This window comes from Cornus florida, unplaced genomic scaffold (genome assembly GCF_030987335.1).
Source record: "Cornus florida cultivar Cherokee Brave unplaced genomic scaffold, ASM3098733v1 CherokeeBrave_3.0.0_Hap2_Chr05, whole genome shotgun sequence".
Taxonomy (NCBI): Eukaryota; Viridiplantae; Streptophyta; class Magnoliopsida; order Cornales; family Cornaceae; genus Cornus; species Cornus florida.
The window spans coordinates 42,583,443-42,610,818 of record NW_026775575.1 but is presented as its reverse complement, the minus strand read 5'-3'; the positions used below and the strand labels follow the sequence as shown (position 1 = coordinate 42,610,818).

Sequence of the window (27,376 nt, the reverse complement as noted above, 5' to 3'; positions counted from 1 at the left end):
CAATTGTGTGCAGACAATGTCAAACATGGGGTGTCCATCCAAAATATGCTTCCTTCTATTTTCTGTATTGGCAAGACTAACTGTATAATGCATGTCCTTCAATAGCACCATTAGTGGACATGTTTCTTCATTACAACAGGAATATATATACACACACACACACATGATATGAAAGTGTAATACTGGTAGTCATTTTGAGGAAGTGTTGGAAGTTTAGAGACATTTAACAGAATTGTGGCTTAGCTGACAAAAAAAAGTGAACCTTTAGCCAGCAACATTGAATTAAGCATTCCTTGGCCTATGAACAGTGTAAGGTGGCTATAATAATCGTCAACTGCTACTTTCATAGAAGTCAAATGCTAAAGAACGAAGCTATTGACGAACTGCCATGTGCCAACACGAGCCAAATTTAATTGGGACTGAGCAGAGCATTTGTCAGGCTTGGCTGGTTAGCAATAACCAGCACAATGTGACTTTCTAAAGCGTTTTATTAGAGTTAGAGTAACGCCAAACACGGTACAAATATAGATGGCTCTTCATGAGGAAGGAGGGAGAGACCCCTGAAGGAATGACGAGATCATGAGCAGTGCTCTCTCAGGCTGGTAGCTTGGAACTAGATGTCCAGCTCCTCTTACTGTTGCAAATGTTAAGCCTTTGTATTCCACCACATATCCTCCGACCTGCCATTATATTCCAATATCAGTTAACTCAAGTCACTCTTTTAGTGGCAGAATATTGTTGCAACAACAAATAAACCACTGAAGGAGAAGTGTAAATTTCCAATTCAAAGGAAATGTAAAGTAAATTTCAATGGTGGAGAATAAATCCTTTTATTGGTTTGACAATTAAAGAATAGACGTTGTAATCATGATTATGAGCATAATACATATGGAGGAGAAGGGAGATGGTAAGGACTATGGAGGGAAGAAAATAAGCATACATGTCCTTTGGTGTGAATCCCTTGAGGTGTTATTAAGAGTGGGTTTTAATCTATATGAACTCAAATGACTACATATATAAAAGTATATGATATATAGAAACATCTTTTCAATCTGATTTCAGAAGTAATAATACAGAACATGGTTATAATTTATGAAACCATTTCCTTTCCCAATCCCCATTCTTCTTTTGGTTCATTTCTACAGATTTCTTTTATTTTCAGTATGATGTGGTGAATCCCGTTGTTACTACTACTCAAAATATCAGTTTTCTTACTGGACTTGGCCCAGATGAATAGAAGGAAGGGTTGCAACATCCCAAGGAAAGGAAAGGTTTCCTTCTCCCATTTTGTTTGGTTGAGTGGAAGGGATGAGGAGAGAGAGTGACACCTTCCATTGTTTGGTAAGAAGGGAAGGAGGGGTTTCATATTCTTTTACCTCTATACCCTCATTATATAATTTTACAAAAATTAATGAAGTACGTTACTCTACATAATACAACATACTTATCCTTCTCTTCCCTCCTCTCTTCTGTCTGATTTTGGAGGGATGCAAAATGGTGGGTCAGAAGGGATTCCTTTCTTCCCTTTCTTCCAACTTTCTCATGTACTATGATAGACCCCCTCCTGTCTTCCCTCCATCCCCCTTCCTTCCCTCCTAACAAACATAGCCTAGGTTTCTGTCTGGTTTAGTTGTTTGAAAAAAAAAAAAAAAAAAAAAAGGAAAAAAATGTTCAATAAAGTTAGGATTTTTATTTTTTATTTTATTTTAACTCAGCTTTCATTATACAACTTCTTTTCTTTTCTTTTTTATTCAAAAAAGAAAAAGAAACCATGTAGGACCAAGATTTTTCCTCCCACAAAGTCCGTGCATTAAAAGTTTGTAAATATCACACATTTTGTTTTTGGTTAGGTAAAGACTCACGTACACATTAAGTGCCCACTATGGGGCTCAAACCCCTCCCCATCCCCTTAGAGGAAGGAGAGGTTATAAAAGCTGGGATAATAACCCATTGGTTCCATGTATTAAAAGTTGCAAAATGTAAGAGGGGAACTACAGAAACATCACAGGCTATCTCAGTTGCTACCATATATTGATATGCATTAAGGACACATTGTATAATTGTCTCATTTACAGTAGCAACAATATTACCTCATTGTTGGTGTACCAAGGACGCCAAGCTGTCTGGATTGGAAGCTTGAGGCTGCTTATTGAGTACTTGGATGATGTAACCGGAACAACCGAATCTATGTCACCACTGCAAGAGTAATAATATCTTTCAGGTAAATCATCCATGAACTTGAATAATATCAGTTTGTTTACTTAGAACTGGAATTTCCATACTGCACTCTGATTTATTAGACCTTAGCTCTAGGGGTGCACATAGTTGATTTAGTTCGGTTTTGGGGTATTCGTTTCATGAATTTTGGAATTGACCCAAACGGATGGAACTACCTCACCATGCAAGAATGGTTTGTTTTTGTGAAATAGTAAATCTACATGAAAATTTATCATACATAATTACACACACATTTATGTCCATAAAAAGAGCACATTATCAATAACGAAAACAGACCTAAATAAAAGGGAAAAAAATTAAAGTAATAGTTCGAAAACAACACCAGTTATAATAAACAAAGAATAAAATGGCAATAACTATAAATAAGAACAGATATTTAATAGGTTGAATTGAAGATTGATTGTTTCATTTTAGTGTAAAGAGTAGGAATACACACACACACACACACACACGTATATACAAGTAATATTGATTTGCTATGGTGCAACTTTACAGTAATTAGTGTTATTGACCATCATCATCATTCTTGCCTTAATTCCATATGAATGGAGTCATTCAAGGTGTTGCTCACCAATCATATAAATGAAACTAGAAATATAATGACTCATTATGGATTGGTTCAGCCTTTTTTGGTTTTTAAACATCCAAACTAATCTGATCCTAACAGTCCCAGTACTATTTGTGGAACTGAGAAAGAACAATTTCCTCCCAAAACTAATTAAAACTGTATGATTTGAATCGGATTGACCATTAGAATGGATCCCCGTGCACCCCTACTCAGACGGAATCAGCGCATTCATCGAAAGTCTATAGGACAAGTTCAAGGGGCCAAACCCCTACTCGGACCGAATCAGTGCTTAATCAAAGGGCATCTAACTCATTGGTATAATGTGATGTCTGTGTAAGTATATGTGTATTGTGTGATGTATATTGAGTAAAAGAAAAAGAGAAAACAAATTAAAATTTTCGTGGGACCCACCACCACACCCAAAAAGGGTTTGAGACCACAATTGGTCTCCATTTTTCTTCTCTCCCGCTGGCCCTTCCTTCTGTCTCTATTTCTTGATTTTTCTTTTTCTTTTTGAACTCAAACTTCATTCTTAGATTACTCCTCCACCTTTTGTCGGATTGAAGTGCCGTTTGAGGCAAAACGAAGCTCGTGTCAAGCTCTACACATCCATACAAGCAATTTTAGATTTTGTGCCCCTTTGGATTTCGAATCTTGAGACCCATTTTCTAGGGTTTTGGTACAATCTTGAGGTAGGGGCCCTTAATTCATGAAATCTTGTACCTTAGTGAGCTAATTGCCTCTAATTGTTGTTTAATTTGATTAGTTGTTTAAAATCTAGAGAATTGTTGATATGTATGCATATATGTTAGTTGTGTGACTATATTTGTTGATTGTTCTATGTGAAGCATGTTAAAGACTTGATTATATATGTTCATTGTGCTAGAACTTGTTATGTATAAGCATGTTATGACTTTCTTGATTATTCTTGCGAATTATGCCATGTTGCTTAAATTGGATAAAGTATGGAATGATGAACTTGTGTATGTCATTGAGGTATTCATGTATTAACATTGGGCAGGAAAAGGGAAAGAATTGATTTACTTTAAAAAGGGAAAATTTCGGGAAAGTGTTTTTGATGAAATGGTTTTATGCAAAACCCGGTCGCTGCGGGGTTACCAACGGGCCGGAGGTTAATATAGCCTAGAGAGGACTAGGGAGTCGCCCTAGTGTGGTTGAGCTAGCTGGGCACCATAATGACGCCGCGGGGTTACCAAGGGTCAGGGACACTAGCCAATCCTCCTCTCGTGTCGCGGCAGGGTTACCAAAGGGCGGGCTGTATTAACGTTTGAAAATGATGGTTTTGAGAATGAAAATGGGGAGTGTCATTGACATGCATTGCATTGCATTGCATTGTTTATAATTGGAATTGAATTGTATGTTGTATTTGATCCCCTACGTTGTATGATCCCTATCTCCCATTGGCCTATGCTTTGCTTGAATTCACAAGGACACAAGATTTGTGTCTTAAGTGTCACCTACTGAAAAGAACCGGTGGACGACAACCCACCTCAAGCTTGAGCGATACTAGAAGCTCACTTTTGTGTCTTTTGTATATCTCCCATTATTTTTGCAAAGCACTAAAAGTGTGAAGGTGTATATGTATATTTTGCAAAAACTTTGTCATGTAATGTAATTAAGGTATTTGATGATATTTTGGATGTGAATTTGATAACATATAAACCTTATTGATGAATGGGGAGAGTAATACTAGTTTGAAGTATTATTGAGGTCATTTGATTGTGTATCATCATCTACTATTGCCGTGAATTCGGAATTTGAGCCATGATAGGTTAAAAATGAATTTAAACAGGGTATGGTAGGCCTATTTTTAGGGGATGAAATACAAGTAGAGAAAAACTAGGGAAATGAATCCGCTCCAACCCTATACAAATTCTAGATTGAGATTAAATTGGGAAAATCAACGTAAATGATGGTCATGACACATAACAACCCTTGGTTGCTATACTATCCTCAAGAGGTTCATTAAATCAAAAACAAGAATAATCCATCAAAGATTCACATGCTTGAACTACCTAAACTAGGGTGTAGTCTTCAACATGCTCCCTAAGCCAAAGATTATCAAGCCCTTAATTAAATGATGAGAGCACACAAAGTTAAGAATCAAGTATAAACCATCAAAGGGCATCCTAAGCAATGATTTATCAAAGTTCTCAAACTCCATGCCATTAAAACCATTCTATGATCTAACTTCCATTGTCACTATGGAAATGCAAGCAATATGATTAGGAAGAGAAACCATCTAAGACAAGATGAATAGCTCAAAATAATCATGATCGATTGGTCAATTAACATCAACCTTCGCAATAGCACGAATCATTGTAAAATAGGGCTATTGGTCGGGTAAGTCGAACCACTGGGACTGCGCTAGTCTTACGGCAACCTTAGTGTCTAGAATTTTTCTAGAATGATGAAGGGTTTATAAAGGTTTTGTTGTTTGTCACTTAAGCTAAGAATATTGAAATTGCATAAATTAGAAACTTGCAAGAATTAAAAAGAAATGAAATACAAGTAGAGAAAAACTAGGGAAATGAATCCGCTCCAACCCTATACAAATTCTAGATTGAGATTAAATTGGGAAAATCAACATAAATGATGGTCATGACACATAACAACCCTTGGTTGCTATACTATCCTCAAGAGGTTCATTAAATCAAAAACAAGAATAATCCATCAAAGATTCACATGCTTGAACTATCTAAACTAGGGTGTAGTCTTCAACATGCTCCCTAAGCCAAAGATTATCAAGCCCTTAATTAAATGATGAGAGCACACAAAGTTAAGAATCAAGTATAAACCATCAAAGGGCATCCTAAGCAATGATTTATCAAAGTTCTCAAACTCCATGCCATTAAAACCATTCTATGATCTAACTTCCATTGTCACTATGGAAATGCAAGCAATATGATTAGGAAGAGAAACCATCTAAGACAAGATGAATAGCTCAAAATAATCATGTATAGACATTAGAATTCATTACAACACATATGATGCTCTAGATCATAAAATCACCAACAATAATACATTGAAATCCCAAAAGTAAAATCTACACTAGAACATGCTTACAAGGGAGGGGCTTCATCACCTCCCTAGAGAAGATTTAGTTACCCATAGGAGCAATGGAAGAAGGAAGAAGCTTGAAGACCTCCTCCATTTTCGTGCTCCCTTCTTCAAGCTTGAAGAACTCTCTCTCCTTGCTCTCTTCTCTCTCCTCTAATCTTGTAGAATATGGGATAATGATATGTGTGGCCTTCCTTGCCTTATCTCCTTCAACAAAGCTCTCTCTCTCCTCCAAAAAACATCCCCAACCACCTCATAAAGAAGTAAGTAGAAAATGAGGAAACCAATGCACAAGTGGCTGCCAAAATGAGAATTCCCGAAGGCAATTCTGCCCCAAATTCGAGCACTCTAAGCAAGGCCTCGAGCGCTCGAATTTAGTGTAAAAATGCCCATGCTTCACTTGCTCCGCCCAGACCTACTTTGGTTAAACAGCCATAACTTTACGCTCCGAACTCCGAATGACGAACCGTTTAAAGATTTGGAGAGCCGATTCAGAGCTTTAAAAACTTCATGTTTTGATGAAGACCCAAATCTCAAGTCTGGTTGGTCGAAAATGGGGAGAAAGGCAGTACTTCAGTGCTGCCAGGCAGTTCTGCGCACCTCTGGTAACAAGGCCATAACTCTCTGCTCCGAGCTCCGAATGATGAACCGTTTGAAGATTTAGAAAGCTAATTCAGAGCTCTAAATCTTTCATGTTATGATGGAAGTCCAGTTCTCGAGCTTTCTGGGTCAAAATGGCGAGCAAAGTCCTAACTCCACTGCTGATCTCGTGAAGCAATCTGCCCTAATTTCGAGCACTCGAAATTAGGCCTCGAGCACTCGAAAATTGGCCAGAATGCCCTATGCTTGGTTTGCTCATCCCGGACCTACTTTGGTAAAATGGCCATAACTTTGTACTCTAAACTCCAAATGATGAACCGTTTAAAGATTTGGAAAGCTAATTCAGAGCTCTAAAAACTTCATGTTTTGGTGGAGATCCAATTCTCAAGGATGATTGGTCGAAAATGAAGATCAAGGCAGAATTTCATTGCTGCCAGGCAGTTCTGCGCACCTCTGGTAACAAGGCCATAACTCTCTGGTCCGAGCTCCGAATGATGAACTGCTTGAAGATTTGGAAAGCTGATTCAGAGTTCTAAATATGCCATTTTATAATGGAAGTCCAGTTCTCGAGTTTGCAAGGTCAAAATGGTGAGCAAAGTCCTGACTCCACTGCTGCCAGAAATTCAGAATTGTGCCTTTTGATGGCCAAAACTCCACAAAGCCTTGATTTTGCTCCTTTTTTGGCAAATGGACCTGAAAATATATACATACACACAAATGAAGATAATCTACTTAAATAATCAAACGATGGACTTAACTAATGCAATTTAGGGCGCTTGAATATACAATATTCGGCGCTTATCACACCCCCAAACTTACATTTTGCTAGTCCCTTAGCAAAACTACAATGAAAAACTTAATGAAAAGACAACCATGGGCATGCTACTACAAAAATATCATCCATGGTAAAATGAGATAGATACATAGCTCAAGTACAACTTGAAACAGACAAAAACTAGAGATGGGGTCATTGGGAAAACTACCTTGCATATATGAAGCATTGATACAAAAATTGGCTAAATACATTTCCATATACATGCATCAACATCAAAGTCTATATAAATAACTCAATTATCATCTCTTGAATGGAAATCAACTCTAGCTTCAGTGAAAGTGAATTGGATTCTCAACATGCAGCTTTTACTTTCTTTTCCAATTCCAAAGCACAAGTTTTCAAATCATTGAATTCCCCTTTAAATGAGGTTCCTAAGGCATGATTTTATTTACAAGACAACTTTTATTGCTTGTTGACAATTTATTGTAACTCATAAGCGAAACATAGAATGGTTGTGCAATGCTGAAGTCCCTTAAGCTTTCTAACCAACTTATGTAGCAAGCGTTAGGCCAACAACTCCCAAACCAGATGGCTTTAGGGTGTTAAGTGTAGAGACACTCCAAAGGGCTTAATAGCTCAAGTTGGAAAGGCTACGAACTCTAGCAAACCATGTTTATTACCAATTTATTTTTTGAATGACCGTGCAATGTTTAAGTCCCTTAAGCTTTCTAACCAACCCTTGTAGCAAGCGTTAGGCCAACAACTCCCAAACCAGACGGTTTTAGGGTGCTAAGTGTAGAGACACTCCTAGGGCTTAATAACTCGAGTTGGAAAGGCTACGAACGTCAACTGATCATTATTTTCTTTCTTTCTAAGTTTTTTTTTTTTTTTTTTTTTTTTTAGATTCATGCCAAAAGTATTCATCCATTAGGTTCATCAAATCAGATTAACTAGGTCAAGGTCAATCAAGTTGCATGCCTCACAGTTAAGTTTCCAATGTGCATCTGTGCATTGTGAAGCTTAAAAGAGTGTCAAATCCAGCGAGAATTTAATTGAGACATTTATACAGACTAATTTGAATCTACATGATCATTTCAACTCAAATTTTTCTTTATTTTCAAAATTTTCAATTACTTCTATACACAAGGTATTAAACATATGTTTCATCTCCGACAAGTGTCAAGTTATACTATCATTGCTTAGCAAAAATTATGGAACCAAAAATGCATAAATGCACCCCCAAACTTGAATGTCACATTGTCCTCAATGTGAGAAGACAAGTAAATGAAAATAAGAACAGAGAGGGTTAAAGAACAATAATACCAAGCGGAGTGAGGAAGGCAAAGGTTTCCATCTATGTGAATGTGCAAGTGCTTCCCCCAAACTTGGACATGAAGACCTAGCAAAACACAACTAATATACAAATGTAAAAGCATAGGCTCTTAAGGAAAATCAAAACAGAATTAAAAACACTAACCTGAATTGTAGTGCAAGATAAAAATCCAAACAAAACACAAATGCAGACATTAGCCACAAGTGTAAAATGGATAGCAAAAGAATGCCAAAAGTGTGCCATTTTTTTTTTGAATGGCATGCATGAGGGTGTTGTGGAGGAATTGAGGATGGGGTTGATTGAGTGCGAAGGGTGGTGGGTGGTTAGGGAGTGAAGGTGCCGATAGAGAGATGGTGGCATGGTGTGGGGGGGGCATGGTTGTGACATGCATGGCTGCATGGTGGCTGAGAGTGGAGGTGGCTTGAGGGGGTGAGGTTGGGAGGTTGGTTAGCATGGTTGAGGAACAAAAGGATGCCGAGAGGGGCATGCATGGGGGTTGCATGGTGTTGGTGTGTGTAGATGCCGAGAGAAAGAAGGCTTGTGTGAGGGTTGGTTGGTGAATGAGAGAGGGGTGAAGTTTGGGGTGGTGGTCGGTTTGGTTGGTGTGTGCATGGTGTTGATGTGAATGGTTGGGATTGTGTTGGGAGGGTGGCCGTGGAAGGCATGCATGGTTGAGGATGATGAGGGGTTGGTGTTGTGTGAGGTGGTTTAGGAAGGTTGGCATGCATGTTTGGATGGTGCCGATGGTGGTTGGTTTCATAGTTGGATGCCTTGGGTGAGAAAGAGATTTCGAGCACTCCAAATGGGATTTCGAGTGCTCGATTTGAAGACAGAGAGTTCGGTATGTTGGGTTACAGTGGGATAGCAGCTGCGAGCACTCGAAGCTTGGCCTTCGAGTGCTCGAATTGGAGACAGTGGTTGCGGGATGTTGGGCTGAAAATTTAGAGCACTCTAAATGGAAGCTAGAGTGCTCTAAATGAAGGCGTGAGCGTGGGATTGATGGTTCACATTTAGAGTGCTCCAAATAGGAGCTAGAGTGCTCTAAATGAAGGCAGTAGCTTGGGATGAGATTGGTTCACATTTAGAGCACTCTAAAATGGAATTAGAGTGCTCTAAATACAAGCAGCAGCCTCGGAATGATGGTGGAGAAGTTTGGAGCAATCCAAATGGAAGCTAGAGCGCTCCAAACTTGGGCAGTGAGCATGCAAAATTGGTGTGGTAATTTGGAGCAATCTGAATGGGATTTGGAGGGCACGAAATTGGCTCAGTAGGCTAGGGGGTGAGCTCGGCTGTGAGGACTGAAACAAGGAGTGAAAGGGAAAACATGCAAGACAGTGAGCACCATGGAAGTTGAATTTGTTGCAATGGAATATGGAATGTGAGCAACATGGAAATGGAAGCTGTTCAAAATGGAGTCCATGCATGGAAATTCCATGCATTTGCATTTGCAATCTCATTCCATGGGAGACAGTGAGCACTATTGCATGCACTTTCATGCATTTTGATGCATTTGCAACATCATTCCAGGAATTTTGCAAGTTGGCGACTTGGAAACAAAAAAATTTTGCATGTCATTCCCATGGAATGGAAGAATTTCTGAAAATTTTCGAACTGTCTCATAATGCTTGAATGAACTGAAGAAAATTTTCAAATTGCATCATCTTTGGAAAATTTCCAGACTTTGAATGAATTTGAAAATTTTGGAATTTTTGAATATCTCTTCAATGCAACATCACACAATTCATGGAAAATTTTTAAAACTTAGCACTTTATCTCTAAAGCATGGAAAAAATTTTAAAATTTGCAAATTCAGTCCATTCCACTGCATGGATGGAAAATTTTTGGAAAAATTGTCGAATTGCTCAACATTTCTAATGCCTAGATGAAAAATTTTCAAACTTTGCATTTCATCTCCAATGCATGGAAAATTTTGGGGAACCATGATCCAACAATGCGTTGAAAATGAGAGGTTGTGCACATGAGTTGCATGCCAAAGATCCTATGAACTTGCTCGAAAGCGATGGAAATTTCCGGGAATGAAAATTAGAGCTGAGAAGGTCTAAGAGGCCAGTCTAAAATTGCGGAACGCAACTGAAGATCATTTCAGAAAAATCAAATTTTTGGCTTTTCTAAACCATTTCCCAGAAAATTTCAAGGCACGAGCAATTTGAGAAGGTAGGGAAGCTTGGAACATCGAAAGAATTTCTTCCCTTGCTTTGCTAAATTTAATGTCGATAGCTAGACGAACCAGGATCAGGATCCATTGGAGAGATGGATCCTTAACGCTCCGTATGCAACTTGCCTCCTTCATATGGTCTCAAACTTAGATCAATGAATGGTGAGGGATATTGATCCTTCCGAAGAGAAACAAGTTTGGCCTTAGAGGATTTGAGCATCGCTTTTAATCTCACTTCTTTTATTTTCAGATTTAAGCAAAGGTGTTGCTTGTTCGAGATTATGGAGGCTCGTTGAATGTCATTGTTTTGACTAACAATGGTAGGATCATGACCTTCCATATTTGCAATCTCCAAGTCATATACCTCATTGTACTCAAATGGTTTGTTCACAGGTTGAGTATCATGGACAATGATTCTAGATTGGGCTGGAATGATTGGAAGAATTTTCAGCAACTTGTCAACATTCTCCTTACCTTTGTCCGGTGGTTCACCCTCAAAATGTTGAGGTAACTCCAGTGAAGAAATGGAAGGAGATGGACAATCCCACGATAGAGATGGATTTGGTGCTTCCCATAAAGGAGAGGAAAATGGTGATGGAATCTCAAGCAAGGAGTTGACTTCCCGAATGGATTTGTCCACACCAAAATCCTCAAAATCAAAAGGGACCAAGCAAGCATGTAGGGGATCCTCCGTTGAAGGAGGTGGGATTGGATTTTGAATGTGTTCATCAGCAATAGTGATTTCAAAACACTCATTGTCATCTGAAGGAAGTTGCACAGCATTGAAGATATTGAGCTTAACATTCATATTCCCAAAAGAGATATCCATCAATCCGGATCTACAGTTAATGGAAGCATTAGCTGTAGCTAGAAAAGGACGTCCGAGAATTATGGGAATGTGTTTTCTTGGATCATGGACTGGTTCCGTATCAAGAACCACGAAGTCTACCGGGAAGTAGAATTTGTCCACTTTTATGATCACATCTTCAATAATTCCCCGTGGTTGCTTAATAGATCGATCAGCAAATTGCAACACTATCGGAGTTGGCTTTAGATCTCCCAAACCAAGTTGTAGGTAAACCGAATATGGAATCAAATTCACACTAGCTCCTAAGTCAAGGAGGGCCCTCTCGATTTTGTTGTCACCAATGACACAAGAGATTGTGGGGGCACCCGGATCCTTATACTTCGGAGGAGTGCTGTGCTGAATGATCGCACTAACATTTTCGGTTAACCTCACTTTCTTTGGTAAATGACTTCTGGAAGTGCGCTTTTGAGTGCACAAATCCTTAAGGAATTTTGCATAGGGAGGAATTTGCTTGATAGCATCCAAGAGAGGAAGATTGATCTTTACTTGCCTAAAGACCTCCCACATGTCTTGAATTTTGCAATTCTTATTCCCAAAATGTGTCGACTCTTGAAGACGTTGAGGGAACGGAGCTTTTGGCTCATAAGTAGTTTCCACATTTGGGGTGACATGCGTGGGACTTCCGTGAATGGTATTTGGACAAGAAGAACTTGGATTTGGACTTGAAGAGCTTGAATTTGGATTTTTCAACGGAGGGTTTTTCTCACTTGCGTCTCCATCAACCTTGTTGTCAACCACTCTACCACTCCGAAGGGTGGTGATAGCTTGAACTTGTTCATGAGTCGGCCCACTCGGAGGAGGGGTTTCATTAATCACATGCATTCCTCTAGGATTTTCAAATGGTTGAGCGGGAAGCTTACCCTTGTCTTTTTGAAGAAGTTGGTTCACTTGGTTAGCTATTTGTCCCATTTGATTTTCGAGCCTAGCTATGGATTGAGTATGGGAGTGAACCATTTGGAGAGTAGGTTGCAAGGATGTCAAGAGATGCTTGTTGGAATCTATGATTTGCTTGTCTAATGATTCCATCATTTGCACATTTAATGATTCCATCATTTGCTTGTTTGCAGCCACTATCTCATCAATTGGATTCACAGGAGGTTGAGTGGAGACATTTGGATTGTATGGAGGTTGGTAGCTTGAAGAGGCTTGGAAAGGCCTACCTTGATATTGAGAAGAGGGCTGATTTTGAGGCCCTTGATTTTGAAGTTGGGAATTTTGTGGGGCTTGTTGCCTCCACGAAAAATTCGGATGGTCTCGCCAACCCGGATTGTAGGTGTTGGAATATGGATTGTTCCCGGGCCGTGAGAACATGGCATTAGCTTGCTCTTGGTTGGGATTGGGAAATTGCTCCGGTGTGGGGCAATCTTCCGAGAGATGAAATGGACTATTACATGAGGCACAAACCGAACTTGCCGAATTTTGAGACAATGAAGGAGGAAGATGTGGTGCCATCAATTGGTAGAATTTATGAGCTATAGCATCCACTTGAGATGATTCCTCCCTTATTGATTTTTGTTGACAAGGATTGGTGTTCTTTGGAGTGGTTGAGGTCGGAGCCCTACGAGAATTGTGTTGAAGTGAATTTTCACTCAAATTCTCAAGTAAGGTCCAAGCCTCATCCGCATTCTTGGACATGAACATCCCACCACAAGAAGAGTCAACCATAAATCTATGGGTGTCGGTCAAACCGGCATAGAAAGCTTGCACTAATTGCCATTTTGGGATCAAATGATGAGGACATTTTCGAAGAAGATCTTGTAGCCTTTCCCAAGTCTCGTGGAGTTGTTCTCCATCAACTTGAGAAAAGCTTAGAATGGAACGCCTCATTTGGTTGGTTTTACTCACCGGATAGTACTTCTTAAGAAATTCTTGTTGCAATTGAGCCCAAGAAGTAATAGAGTTGGGAGCGAGGGAGTTCAACCAATATTTTGCCCTATCCTTTAGGGAGAATGGGAAAAGATGGAGATGAAGTGCATTGTCCGGAAAACCTCTCAACCGGATGGTCGAACAGATTTCAAGGAACTCATCAAGGTGCTTATATGGATCTTCATTATCAAAGCCATGAAATGATGGAAGCATTTGAATGGTACTAGACTTGATCTCATATTGAGCTGCATCGATGTTTGGCATCACTATACAAGAAGGAGAAGCATAGGTGGTAGGAATAAAATGATCTCTAAGAGTCATTGGTTCTACATTAGGAATTTCAGCCCTTTCATTCCCCGGATTTCCTACGTTATCCCCCATTATATTGAATTCAGTTTCAAGGTCCCTTGTAAGAGTGGGTTCCCTAAGGTTCCGTCTAAGAGTTCTTTCAAGAGAGTTAATATCAATGGGAGAATCGATTGTGGGTAAGGAAAGTGACCTACGACCGAACATCAACAACAAAGCATATACTCAACAAAGCAATTCATCAACCACAACTCCACATACGATGTTCCCTTTCCCCTCAATTATCAAGACAGAAAATGTAAATGGCCACGACAAGGACCGATGCTTGAACACAAAATATAAACAAGTTAAGAGCCTCGACAAGGGCTTCACAACTAAATTAAACACATACACAATATTCACAATGCGAAACTAGAAGTCAAGAGACTTACCTGGGGTCCTCTAGACTTACAATTTGCTAGCAATCCCACGACGAGCTCCGAGTCACTAGAATCTTACAACACAAAGATGATCAAAACACGCAAGGAATATTCACAAGACACAATATTCACAATCAAACTAAAATTAACCCTAAACTTTGGTTGCTAAACCGTTTGCAGTCCCCGGCAACGGCGCCAAAAATTGATCGGTTGGTCAATTAACATCAACCTTCGCAATAGCACGAATCATTGTAAAATAGGGCTATTGGTCGGGTAAGTCGAACCACTGGGACTGCGCTAGTCTTACGGCAACCTTAGTGTCTAGAATCTTTCTAGAATGATGAAGGGTTTATAAAGGTTTTGTTGTTTGTCACTTAAGCTAAGAATATTGAAATTGCATAAATTAGAAACTTGCAAGAATTAAAAAGAAATGAAATACAAGTAGAGAAAAACTAGGGAAATGAATCCGCTCCAACCCTATACAAATTCTAGATTGAGATTAAATAGGGAAAATCAACATAAATGATGGTCATGACACATAACAACCCTTGGTTGCTATACTATCCTCAAGAGGTTCATTAAATCAAAAACAAGAATAATCCATCAAAGATTCACATGCTTGAACTACCTAAACTAGGGTGTAGTCTTCAACATGCTCCCTAAGCCAAAGATTATCAAGCCCTTAATTAAATGATGAGAGCACACAAAGTTAAGAATCAAGTATAAACCATCAAAGGGCATCCTAAGCAATGATTTATCAAAGTTCTCAAACTCCATGCCATTAAAACCATTCTATGATCTAACTTCCATTGTCACTATGGAAATGCAAGCAATATGATTAGGAAGAGAAACCATCTAAGACAAGATGAATAGCTCAAAATAATCATGTATAGACATTAGAATTCATTACAACACATATGATGCTCTAGATCATAAAATCACCAACAATAATACATTGAAATCCCAAAAGTAAAATCTACACTAGAACATGCTTACAAGGGAGGGGCTTCATCACCTCCCTAGAGAAGATTTAGTTACCCATAGGAGCAATGGAAGAAGGAAGAAGCTTGAAGACCTCCTCCATTTTCGTGCTCCCTTCTTCAAGCTTGAAGAACTCTCTCTCCTTGCTCTCTTCTCTCTCCTCTAATCTTGTAGAATATGGGATAATGATATGTGTGGCCTTCCTTGCCTTATCTCCTTCAACAAAGCTCTCTTTCTCCTCCAAAAAACATCCCCAACCACCTCATAAAGAAGTAAGTAGAAAATGAGGAAACCAATGCACAAGTGGCTGCCAAAATGAGAATTCCCGAAGGCAATTCTGCCCCAAATTCGAGCACTCTAAGCAAGGCCTCGAGCGCTCGAATTTAGTGTAAAAATGCCCATGCTTCACTTGCTCCGCCCAGACCTACTTTGGTTAAACAGCCATAACTTTACGCTCCGAACTCCGAATGACGAACCGTTTAAAGATTTGGAGAGCCGATTCAGAGCTTTAAAAACTTCATGTTTTGATGAAGACCCAAATCTCAAGTCTGGTTGGTCGAAAATGGGGAGAAAGGCAGTACTTCAGTGCTGCCAGGCAGTTCTGCGCACCTCTGGTAACAAGGCCATAACTCTCTGCTCCGAGCTCCGAATGATGAACCGTTTGAAGATTTAGAAAGCTAATTCAGAGCTCTAAATCTTTCATGTTATGATGGAAGTCCAGTTCTCGAGCTTTCTGGGTCAAAATGGCGAGCAAAGTCCTAACTCCACTGCTGATCTCGTGAAGCAATCTGCCCTAATTTCGAGCACTCGAAATTAGGCCTCGAGCACTCGAAAATTGGCCAGAATGCCCTATGCTTGGTTTGCTCATCCCGGACCTACTTTGGTAAAATGGCCATAACTTTGTACTCTAAACTCCAAATGATGAACCGTTTAAAGATTTGGAAAGCTAATTCAGAGCTCTAAAAACTTCATGTTTTGGTGGAGATCCAATTCTCAAGGATGATTGGTCGAAAATGAAGATCAAGGCAGAATTTCATTGCTGCCAGGCAGTTCTGCGCACCTCTGGTAACAAGGCCATAACTCTCTGGTCCGAGCTCCGAATGATGAACTGCTTGAAGATTTGGAAAGCTGATTCAGAGTTCTAAATATGCCATTTTATAATGGAAGTCCAGTTCTCGAGTTTGCAAGGTCAAAATGGTGAGCAAAGTCCTGACTCCACTGCTGCCAGAAATTCAGAATTGTGCCTTTTGATGGCCAAAACTCCACAAAGCCTTGATTTTGCTCCTTTTTTGGCAAATGGACCTGAAAATATATACATACACACAAATGAAGATAATCTACTTAAATAATCAAACGATGGACTTAACTAATGCAATTTAGGGCGCTTGAATATACAATATTCGGCGCTTATCAGAGGTCATGCCAAAATTTTTTTTTTTTTTTTTTTGTGTTTAAAAGGTATTAGTTTTGGGATCGTTACAAATAATGGTATCAGAGCAAAGGTTCGAAAACCTTTAGGACGACGGGTAGAGGCCTACATAGAGTCGCATGGGATGTTGTTTGTATTGTTTACTTGACTACTTGCTATGTGGTATCTTATTTAAATGAGCATGCTTAACTGCCTATGTGCTTACTTGCTTACTTGTTTATGTTAAAATGTTTCTTGCATAGTCTTGCATGCTAAGTGTTGTACGGTATTAATTCTTGTTGAGTCGTCCACAGTGGACCTTAGTGTCATGTTTCTGAATCGTTTTCTCGTTTTATAGCATGATGTCACGGCGTGAGGAACCTAGAGAAGTTGGCCCTAGGCCAACAAGGGGCGATGTTGGTGAGAGCTCTAGCTCCAATCCGGCGGAGCCAGTTGATGAGAACATGCTTCTTAGGGACTTGATTCCCCCAAGAGTTGTTCCCCCAAGAAGACAGAATGTTGAAACACCCGTACCCGTAGAAGTGGGTGAAGGTTCTGTGGCACTAGAGTTGAATCGATTGTTGCAAAATGCCGTGAGAGCAACTATTGTTGCTCAGCCGCAGTTGGTACCACAACCTACAGTTCAAGTTGAGGAGACTCCAGCTTAGAAGTGTCTCAAGATCATTAAGGGGTTTTCTCAGCTGATGCCGGTTATGTTTGAGGGCGGTGCGGATCCAATGGTAGCCGACAACTACATGAATCAAGTTGAAACTCAGTTAACCTCAATGGATGTGACAGAGGATCACTTGAAGATCATCCTAGCAACTTACAAGTTTGCTATGGATGCCAAGGTTTGGTGGAAGTCGATCACCAACCAGTACAAGATTGAAGAGATGAGTTGGGACAGGTTCAAGGAGCTGTTTTATGAGAAGTATTTTCCGCTCTCCAAAAGATGGGAGTTACAAGACCAGTTTCATAACCTTATTCAAGGGAGCATGTCAGTGGCGGAATACGAGAACAGGTTCACCTCACTTTCCCGTTTTGCTCCAGAAATGGTGAAAGATGAAGCTAACAAGACTCGGAAGTTTGTCTCGGGTCTTAATGATCGAATGAGGCCGTTGATCACGGCACAGTTTATTAAGGTTTACTCTGAAGCAGTGGAAAGGGCTTTGATGCTGAAGGCTGACAATAGAGAGAAGGATACAAGAAGAGAGCAATTGAAGCAAAAGAGGGGTGCAGGGCCATCCTTAGAGGGATCTTCTTGGAAAAGGAACAAGGGCAGTCCATCTCAGTTTCAGGGGCAACAGTCTACAAGATCTGCTCCTACCACTCCTATGCCAGCTGGACCTGACAGGAGTGCAGTTGTTTGTTATCAGTGTCAGCAGCCCGGACATTACAAGTCCAGTTGTCCGATGAGATCGTCTTCAGTTTCGTCAGCTCCGAAGGCTTGTTATGGGTGTGGCCAGCAGGGTCACTTGATTCGTGATTGTCCGAGTCAGAGAGCAGGCACCATTAGTGGCAGAGGGTCATAGCAGAGGCCGTCACAATCGACTACAGTTCAGTCAGGTTTCAGACCGCCACCACCACAGCCTGCCATGTCTTCACAGGGTTCACGGTCAGTTAGGAGGGATACTCCTACTATGCCAGTGCAGCAGTCAGGTGTTCAGGTTGGCAATCCTCAGGCACAGGTACCACAGGGACGTGTTTTTGCACTGGCACAGACCGATGCATCTTCTGGACCGTCAGTTCTTCGAGGTATATTTCCAGTGTTTGGTTGTTGGGCCTGTGTTTTGTTTGACTCTGGTGCATCTCATTCTTTCATTTCATCATCATTTGCACTTGCATCGGGGTTGGAAGTTAGTTTCTTGGAACGGGGGTTGAGTATTGATACGCCAGTTGGGGTTTCAGTGTCTTTGAGCCGAATTGTGCGGGAGTGTCCCATTGTGATAGTCGGGCGGACTTTCGTGTTTGACCTTATCCTCCTGGAGATGACTAGCTTTGATGTCATTCTCGGGATGGATTGGTTGGCTTCATTTCATGCCACGATCGACTGTTATAGAGGAAGGGTTACAGTTTGCACTTCCGAGGGAGACCGTTTCTTTTTCGTGGGAGATTGGAGTGATTCCCACATTTCATTGTTTTATGGAGTTCGTGGACGAAGTCATAGTGATTACTTCTTGGCTAGCCTTATAGCCGAAGAAGATGATGTTGGGAAAGAGGATTATCCTGTGGTTGTTTGTGATTTTCTGGACGTGTTTCCGGAGGATTTGACAGAGTTGCCTCCACCCCGAGGAGTGGAGTTCTCTATTGATTTGATGCCAGGTACCGCGCCGATTTCTATGGCACCATATCGAATGGCCCCAGTTGAATTGGAAGAATTGAAGAGGCAGCTTGATGATTTGAGGATGAAAGGTTTCATCCGACCGAGTGTGTCACCGTGGGGCGCACCGGTCTTATTTGTTAAGAAGAAAGATGGATCGTTGAGGTTGTGCATTGATTATCGGAAGTTGAATCATGCCACCATCAAGAACAAGTATCCTTTGTCAAGGATAGATGATTTATTTGATCAGTTGAGGGGAGCCAGTTGTTTCTCGAAGATTGACTTGAGGTCTGGCTATTATCAGTTGCGGGTTAGGGATGAGGATATCCCGAAAACAGCATTCCGTAAACGGTATGGACACTATGAGTTCCTTGTTATGCCTTTTGGTTTGACTAATACGCCAGCGGCATTCATGGATTTGATGAACCGCGTCTTTCACGATTACTTGGACCAGTTTGTGGTAGTTTTCGTGGATGACATTCTTGTGTACTCACGGACTCGGGAAGATCACGAGGTCCATTTGAGTATTGTTTTACAGATTTTGCGGGAGCACCGATTGTATGCCAAATACGAGAAATGTGAGTTTTGGCTACAGGAGGTGAAGTTTTTGGGGCATGTTGTTTCAGAAGGTGGAGTATCAGTTGATCCATCAAAGGTTGAAGCAGTTTTGACTTGGGAGCGACCCAAGAATGTATTTGAGATCCGCAGTTTCCTTGGTTTAGCGGGTTACTATCGGAGATTTGTGAAGGATTTCTCCCGTTTGGCAGCTCCTATGACCCGTTTGACCCGGAAAGAGATCAAGTTTGTCTGGAATGAGGCCTGTGATTCATCTTTTCAGGAGTTGAAGACGAGATTGACTACAGCACCAGTGTTGGTGATACCTGAGCGTGGCTTGGGTTATGTGATCTATTGTGATGCTTCACGTGACGGGTTGGGATGTGTGTTGATGCAGGATGGTAAAGTAGTGGCTTATGGGTCTCGACAGTTGAAGACTCACGAGTACAACTACCCTACTCATGACCTGGAGTTAGCGACAGTTGTATTTGCCTTGAAGTGTTTGAGACATTACTTGTATGATGAGAGATTCGAGGTATTTTCAGATCACAAAAGTCTCAAGTACCTTTTCCCCCAAAAGGACTTGAACAACAGACAGAGGCGATGGGTCGAATTCTTGGAGGACTACAATTTTGACTTGCAGTATCATCCGGGCAAGGCGAATGTGGTAGCGGATGCCTTAAGCCGGAAATCTCGTAGAACTTTGGCCAGTTTAGCTATTCGGAAGTGGAAGATGCTTGAAGACCTGGCAGAGATGGGATTACAGTGTTTTGATGACGATGTTGACAGTGAGCCAGCATTCTTGTTTAGTCTTGTGGCTCAGCCTACTCTTGTTGTACGAGTGATTGAGTCACAGAGACAGGACCCGGACTTAGATGCCATCCACGCTTTGATCTCTAGTGGTGAGACAGTGAAAGATTGGGCCTTGCATGCAGATGGGGGTCTACGGTTCAGGGGTTTGTTGGTGGTTCCCACATGTTGTTGTGAGGACGTCCTACGGGAGTTTCACACTTCCCGCTTTGCAGTTCATCCAGGTGATACTAAAATGTATCACAATTTGAGACGTCAGTATTAGTGGAGCGGGATGAAGAATGATGTTGCACAGTTTGTGGCTAGATGCCTTACCTGTCAGCAGGTGAAGGCCGAGCATCAGAGGCCAGCAGGTTTGTTGCAACCATTACCTGTAGCGCAATGGAAATGGGAGCATATTGCTATGGATTTTGTGACAGGTTTTCCAAGGTCAAGGAGGGGCAATGAGGCCGTATGGGTCATCATTGACAGATTGACCAAGACGGCTCACTTTTTGCCAATTAAGGCAACAGATGATGCAAAGAAGCTTGGTGTTCTTTATGTGAAGGAGATTGTAAGGTTACATGGAGTTCCTGCAACCATTGTGTCAGATAGGGATGCTAAGTTCACTTCGAAGTTCTGAGAAGGACTTCAAGCAGCGTTTGGTTCAGCGTTGCATCTTAGTACGGCATTCCATCCACAGACAGACGGTTAGTTAGAGCTTACTATCCAGATTTTAGAGGATATGCTTCGGGCATGTGTACTTGATTTGGGAGGTAGTTGGGAGGATCACCTTCCACTTATTGAGTTTGCCTACAACAACAATTATCAGGCGAGCATCCAGATGGCTCCATTTGAGGCGTTGTATGGTAGACCTTGTAGGTCTCCTGTTTGTTAGACTGAGGTAGGCGAGGCAGCCGCCTTAGGACCCGACATTGTACTCGAGACTACTGAGAAGATTAAGTTGATAAGACAGAGGTTACTTACAGCTCAGAGCCGACAGAAGAGCTATGCGGATAAGCGGAGATGACCGTTATCCTTTGAGGTAGGAGACCACGTTTTTCTACGGGTTTCTCCACGGAAGGGATTGATGAGATTTGGGAAGAGTGGCAAGTTATCGCCACGATTTATTGGACCATTCGAGATTTTGGATCGGGTAGGAGAGGTTGCCTACAGACTTGCTTTACCACCACAGATGGACAGAGTTCACAATGTCTTTCATGTATCAATGTTACGAAAGTACGAGCCGGATCCATCTCACATATTGAGTTCGGTTGATGTGGATATTGATGAGGATGTTTCCTACGAGGAAGGACCAGTTCAGATCCTTGACACTCAGCAGAGGGTGTTGAGGAACAAGACGATACCAATGGTGAAAGTCCTTTGGAGACACCACGGAGTCGAGGAGGCTACTTGGGAGCTCGAACAGGAGGTTCGGTCCAAGTACCCAGCGTTGTTTTCTTCCTCAGGTATGTCTTGATTTCGAGGACGAAATCTTTTTAAAGTTGGGGAGAATGTGATGTCTATGTAAGTATATGTGCATTGTGTGATGTATATTGAGTAAAAGAAAAAGAGAAAACAAATTAAAATTTTCGTGGGACCCACCACCACACCCAAAAAGGGTTTGAGACCACAATTGGTCTCCATTTTTCTTCTCTCCCGCTGGCCCTTCCTTCTGTCTCTATTTCTTGATTTTTCTTTTTCTTTTTGAACTCAAACTTCATTCTTAGATTACTCCTCCACCTTTTGTCGGATTGAAGTGCCGTTTGAGGCAAAACGAAGCTCGTGTCAAACTCTACACATCCATACAAGCAATTTTAGATTTTGTGCCCCTTTGGATTTCGAATCTTGAGACCCATTTTCTAGGGTTTTGGTGCAATCTTGAGGTAGGGGACCATAATTCATGAAATCTTGTACCTTAGTGAGCTAATTGCATCTAATTGTTGTTTAATTTGATTAGTTGTTTAAAATCTAGAGAATTGTTGATATGTATGCATATATGTTAGTTGTGTGACTATATTTGTTGATTGTTCTATGTGAAGCATGTTTAAGACTTGATTATATATGTTCATTGTGCTAGAACTTGTTATGTATAAGCATGTTATGACTTTCTTGATTATTCTTGCGAATTATGCCATATTGCTTAAATTGGATAAAGTATGGAATGATGAACTTGTGTATGTCATTGAGGTATTCATGCATTAACATTGGGCAGGAAAAGGGAAAGATTTTATTTACTTTAAAAAGGGGAAATTTCGGGAAAGTGTTTTTGATGAAATGGTTTTATGCGAAACCCGGTCGCTGCGGGGTTACCAACGGGCCGGAGGTTAATATAGCCTAGAGGGGACTAGGGAGTCGCCCTAGTGTGGTTGAGCTAGCTGGGCCCCATAATGACGCCGCGGGGTTACCAAGGGTCAGGGACACTAGCCAATCCTCCTCTCGTGTCGCGGCGGGGTTACCAAAGGGCGGGCTGTATTAACGTTTGAAAGTGATGGTTTTGAGAATGAAAATGGGGAGTGTCATTGACATGCATTGCATTTCATTGCACTGCATTGCATTGTTTATAATTGGAATTGAATTGTATGTTGTATTTGATCCCCTACGTTGTATGATCCCTACTGACACCTACTGAGCATATAGCTCACCCTACAATTTATACATTTTTTTCAGGTCTTGGAAAAGAACCGGTGGACGACAACCCACCTCAAGCTTGAGCGATACTAGAAGCTCACTTTTGTGTCTTTTGTATATCTCCCATTATTTTTGCAAAGCACTAAAAGTGTGAAGGTGTATATGTATATTTTGCAAAAACTTTGTCATGTAATGTAATTAAGGTATTTGATGATATTTTGGATGTGAATTTGATAACATGTAAACCTTATTGATGAATGGGGAGAGTAATACTAGTTTGAAGTATTATTGAGGTCATTCGATTGTGTATCATCATCTACTATTGCCGTGAATTCGGAATTTGAGCCATGATAGGTTAAAAATGAATTTAAATAGAGTATGGTAGGCCTATTTTTAGGGGAGGTCATGCCAAAATTTTTTTTTTTTTTTTGTGTTTAAAAGGTATTAGTTTTGGGATCGTTACATATAACCTCCCCATCCTCAAAGAGGAGGGGATTCGAGCCTGGGTGTGAGCAAAAAGTGTATGTTGAGTATGTTTCTTGTCAGTGAAAAATAAAAATAAGTAAAATAAAATCGCTTACCTGTATTGCAAGACTCTTATTCCATTTACAATGAAATCCTTGATGAGGGGTAGAACGGTTCTTGGGCTGTCAGTCCAATTATAATCTCTGCAAAAATTGTCAAAATTATAGTATAGTATGTTGTTACTAATATGTGATCTATTCCCAATAGCAGTTACTAGCTAAAACCCAACTACCTGCAACCAATCCAACTCATAGGATTTGCATGGAGAGCTTTTTGCACCTCTGCAGTGTTCAAATATGATATGACATACGAGGGCGAGCACGGATCAAAAACATTGACCTGGTTATTTGTGCGTCTCATTAGTATTGTTCTAGGTAGGATTTTATGAGAATTTCTATAATTACATATATGAGTTAAGGTAAAACTCTGCATACAAATGTTCTGTAAGACCTGAAGAAAGAATTGTGAATGAGGGACTTACGGAGCCATTTAGCGTGGGTTTTTTGCAGTATGGCGCGTAGATGTTGTAAATATCGAGAGCACCAATCTCTTCTTGGGATTTTTCTATGAAGAAGTCACAATTTGCAGATGAAGTTCCATTCAAAAAATCGCAAAACGTGTTGATGCCTTCATATGTTTCATCCGAGTTTAAGGCATGCGTCCATAAATAATCATAGGACCCCTTTGTATCGGTAGGATCATTGATCACTGCATTTCCTATCTGAAGGATATATGGCCATGAGAGAGTAGAAATCTTTCAGCTTAGAGCGAGATGGAGAAAATAAATTTGAAGGTGGATTAGTATTAAACCTACAGCAATTCCTTTGAGGTTAATGATGGTCTTTGCATTCCTGTTATTTTGCAGAATGGTGTATGTGAGCTGAGGCACGTAATGACCGGCATAGCTTTCTCCGGTTATGTAAAAGTCACTATTTTTATACTGCGGGAACCTCTCAAGCCAGTTGATGAGAAAGGTGTAGGAATCTTTGGCAGTACTCTTGTCGCCGGTGTGATCATAATCAGCCGATGTATTTGAATAGGAAAAGCCCACCCCAGCCGGAGACTCCAAGAAAATCACATTTGCCACTTCAGATTTTCAACGGAAATCACAAAGTATGGTTTGATCAGATAGAAAAATTAAAAAGGAAAAGAAAAACGATGAGTTGGTGGTCGAATGGACTCACCATTGTTCCATGCATAGTTATTTTGATAGAGAGTTTTCCCATCGGAATTGACTCTGAAAGGCCCCAATTCCAACATGGCTCCACCCAAAGAGGAACATCCTGGTCCTGTTGTTCCAAATTAGGCAAATGGGATCATGATGGTTGTTAAATTTAAGGTTTGCTCGCTCACAGAGGCACATGTACTTAAGTTGATTAATGCAATAGAATTGAATTAGTGTCACTATGGTTGTAAAGGGTGAAAATTTCAAATTCATAAAGCAGTATGTAGATAGTTATGTCCAATAAAAGTGAATATGAGAATGCTTGTGGATAGTCATTTTGGTTTAGTACCTCCATTTAGCCATAGAACCAAAGGATTGGTAGAAGAATTTTGTGGGGACTCAACAAAGTAATAGAACAGTGTTCTGCCAGCCTGTGGATCAACTGTGACATACCCTGCATACTGATCAAAATTTACACCATCTGGTTGCCCCGGCAAAGCGTCGATCTTGTCAGCTTGCATCAACCCATCTTGGGGACCAATGTACACATCAGAGTACTCTTCTGTGGCATGTAATTTTGCCCAAGGATCTGAAACAGGGGGGTTTTGTGATCTTCTGGACTTGATGAACCTTTGAAGGTTTGTGACCTGACTGGCATGACTTGAACTAAGGAACACCAAAAGGCAGAAAGTGAAGGGCACCAAAGTGAGGCCTGTAAGTTTGATCATATTCTTGCTGCTTAGCATGCATATGCTAGTGTTCATAAAAAGAGGCAATTTGATATATAGTTAATAAGGACGATAATATTAAGAAATTTTCTTTCTTTGTCCTTTGGTGATTTTGGGGTCTTTGGGAACCTCGTGTAGAAGCTGTTAACAGCTATAACTGGTACAATTAGACGAAAAATTCAAACTGGCCGGCTATAGTTTATATGGTGCTTAATTGCAGTGTATTATAAGTTTGTATATAAATATATTGTAACATTCTTGGTTTATTACTTTTGTTTCTAGACAAGACCATCTAAGAATATCACAATTAATTATAAGGTTAAAAATCACAAAATCCCCTTGTAATATATATCACAATTTATATATATATATATATATATATATATATATATATATATATTTGTTAGGGCATATATTCACACACCAAACCCCACTATGGAGCTCCAATCCCTCACCTCCCTTCAGAGGAAGGAGAGATTATACAAGCTAGGCACTTACCTCCCATCTAAATAGGGAAATAAATACACAGACCCTCCCCTGAGTTTCTGAAAAATTATCAAGTCCGTTGACAGAACATGTGATTTTACAATATTCATCTTATTAGTTAAATTAATTAAATCCATAAAAATTAATTATCATTCCCGGGACAGCTCGGTTGGTAAGGGTACTCCTCTACTCCAAAGTGATTAGCAGGTAGGTTCTTTGAGAATGGAGATGTTATACCATTGGACTAAAAACCTTTGATACTAGCAGGTGGGTAGATTCTTGTAAAAATAAAAATAAAAAAAATTTGCCCTAGTGGGGATTAGAAGGACAATCAAATAGGTAGATTCCGGATCAAGCCTAATAGGATGAGGATGAAGTTTCAGTTTTATTACAGTAAGCAACTAAAATGTGTATATATACACACACATATAAACACATATGCATCCGTAGGATGTACCTTTTTCCGGCTGTGCTTCTAGTGTTCTTTTGTCGGACAGTTGCTCCGTCGCTGGATATTGTTCCGGGGAAATTGTGTACCTGCAATGGTTTTGAATTATCCATGAACCGCATAAGCTCCTAACCAGTCAAATTTTCAAACCCCAAAGCCATCATTTTTCGTGAACTCATGTTTCATACATGATTTTAACACTACAAAAATAAATTATTCTATAAAAAATCAATAAAATGTTTCTTTTCCTTTTTATTTAATTTTAATGTCTAATGGGTATATATATGAAAATTTATATAGAAAGATTTACTAATTTAGGACTTAAATGAAAATAAATTTTATAAGTAGGATTTATTGATCTCAAAATTTTTTTATTTGACTTGTAATTCTAAAAACAGTTCTCAATAATTAAAAAAAACAAAAAATATTTTCATATTTGTGGGCTTTTTTATAATTAAGTTTTTCACACAGCATAAGTTTCGCCCATATTTTTTACACGAAAGGACCATTTTACCTCTATTAACCAAAGGAACCCGAAATGCAACCGAACTTCGAGATAAGTTACTCATATGATCCAATGACTATTGTGACCTTGGCATGACTCATTATGCGTAGTTGGGATGAAATGACCATTTTACCTTTAGGTGTCTCCGGGTTGATTTAGGACCCGATTAGTGATCTAGATTCCCGAATTTGAATCGTTACGTTTTAACTCTCGACCTTCAATTTTAGAAGGTAAAAGAGATGTCACTAATTTAAAAATTAAAAAAAATTAAAAATAAAAAAGAAGAAGAAGATACCACTAATCTACAACCCTTGATTAAGAAATAGTTAGTTTGGATGTGTTTATTGAAAATTTTGTTTTCTTTTAAAGTATGGTATAATGGTAATTTCATGTTCATAGTTTATATAATCTTTCAGGTAGTTATATGACAAACCTATAATGTGGAAAGTGTTGTTAATTTAACCCTTAATAATATATTAGAGGTTTAATTAAAAAAAACTTTGTTGGAATATACCCATTTACACACAATAGTTTACAACCTATAAAGACGATATCCTCGTAAGCTAATTCTTAAGTTGTGGACATACTTATTCACATCCATTCTT

General features: G+C 39.9%; 1 protein-coding gene and 1 long non-coding RNA gene across 2 annotated transcripts; one reads left to right on the top strand and one right to left on the bottom strand.

Annotated features, from left to right (window-relative positions):
* On the bottom strand, positions 1–26,449 carry LOC132306371 (serine carboxypeptidase 1-like). The gene is made up of 9 exons (XM_059803747.1): positions 26,276–26,449; positions 24,954–25,270; positions 24,624–24,728; positions 24,254–24,525; positions 23,921–24,160; positions 23,672–23,778; positions 23,496–23,582; positions 2,091–2,196; positions 1–680 (listed from the first exon to the last, which is right to left on the bottom strand). The coding sequence occupies exons 1-9, from the start codon at positions 26,386–26,388 to the stop codon at positions 537–539; spliced, it is 1,491 nt and encodes a 496-aa protein (XP_059659730.1). The 5' UTR covers positions 26,389–26,449; the 3' UTR covers positions 1–536.
* Positions 21,884–23,211, top strand: LOC132306372 (uncharacterized). The gene is made up of 2 exons (XR_009481947.1): positions 21,884–22,169; positions 22,954–23,211. It is a non-coding gene; the product is annotated as an uncharacterized LOC132306372 (long non-coding RNA).
* Positions 26,450–27,376: the final 927 nt, after the last annotated feature.

What these genes read in the sequence shown, in the direction of transcription:
- LOC132306371 (XM_059803747.1), bottom strand. Translation starts at nt 26,388, where the DNA reads ATGCGGTTCATGGATAATTCAAAACCATTGCAGGTACACAATTTCCCC. An exon ending in ATGAGTTGGATTGGTTGCAG is followed by an intron (nt 23,583 to 23,671) that starts GTAGTTGGGTTT and finishes CAATTTTTGCAG; the next exon opens with AGATTATAATTGGACTGACA. An exon ending in CTTGGTACACCAACAATGAG is followed by an intron (nt 681 to 2,090) that starts GTAATATTGTTG and finishes ATATAATGGCAG; the next exon opens with GTCGGAGGATATGTGGTGGA.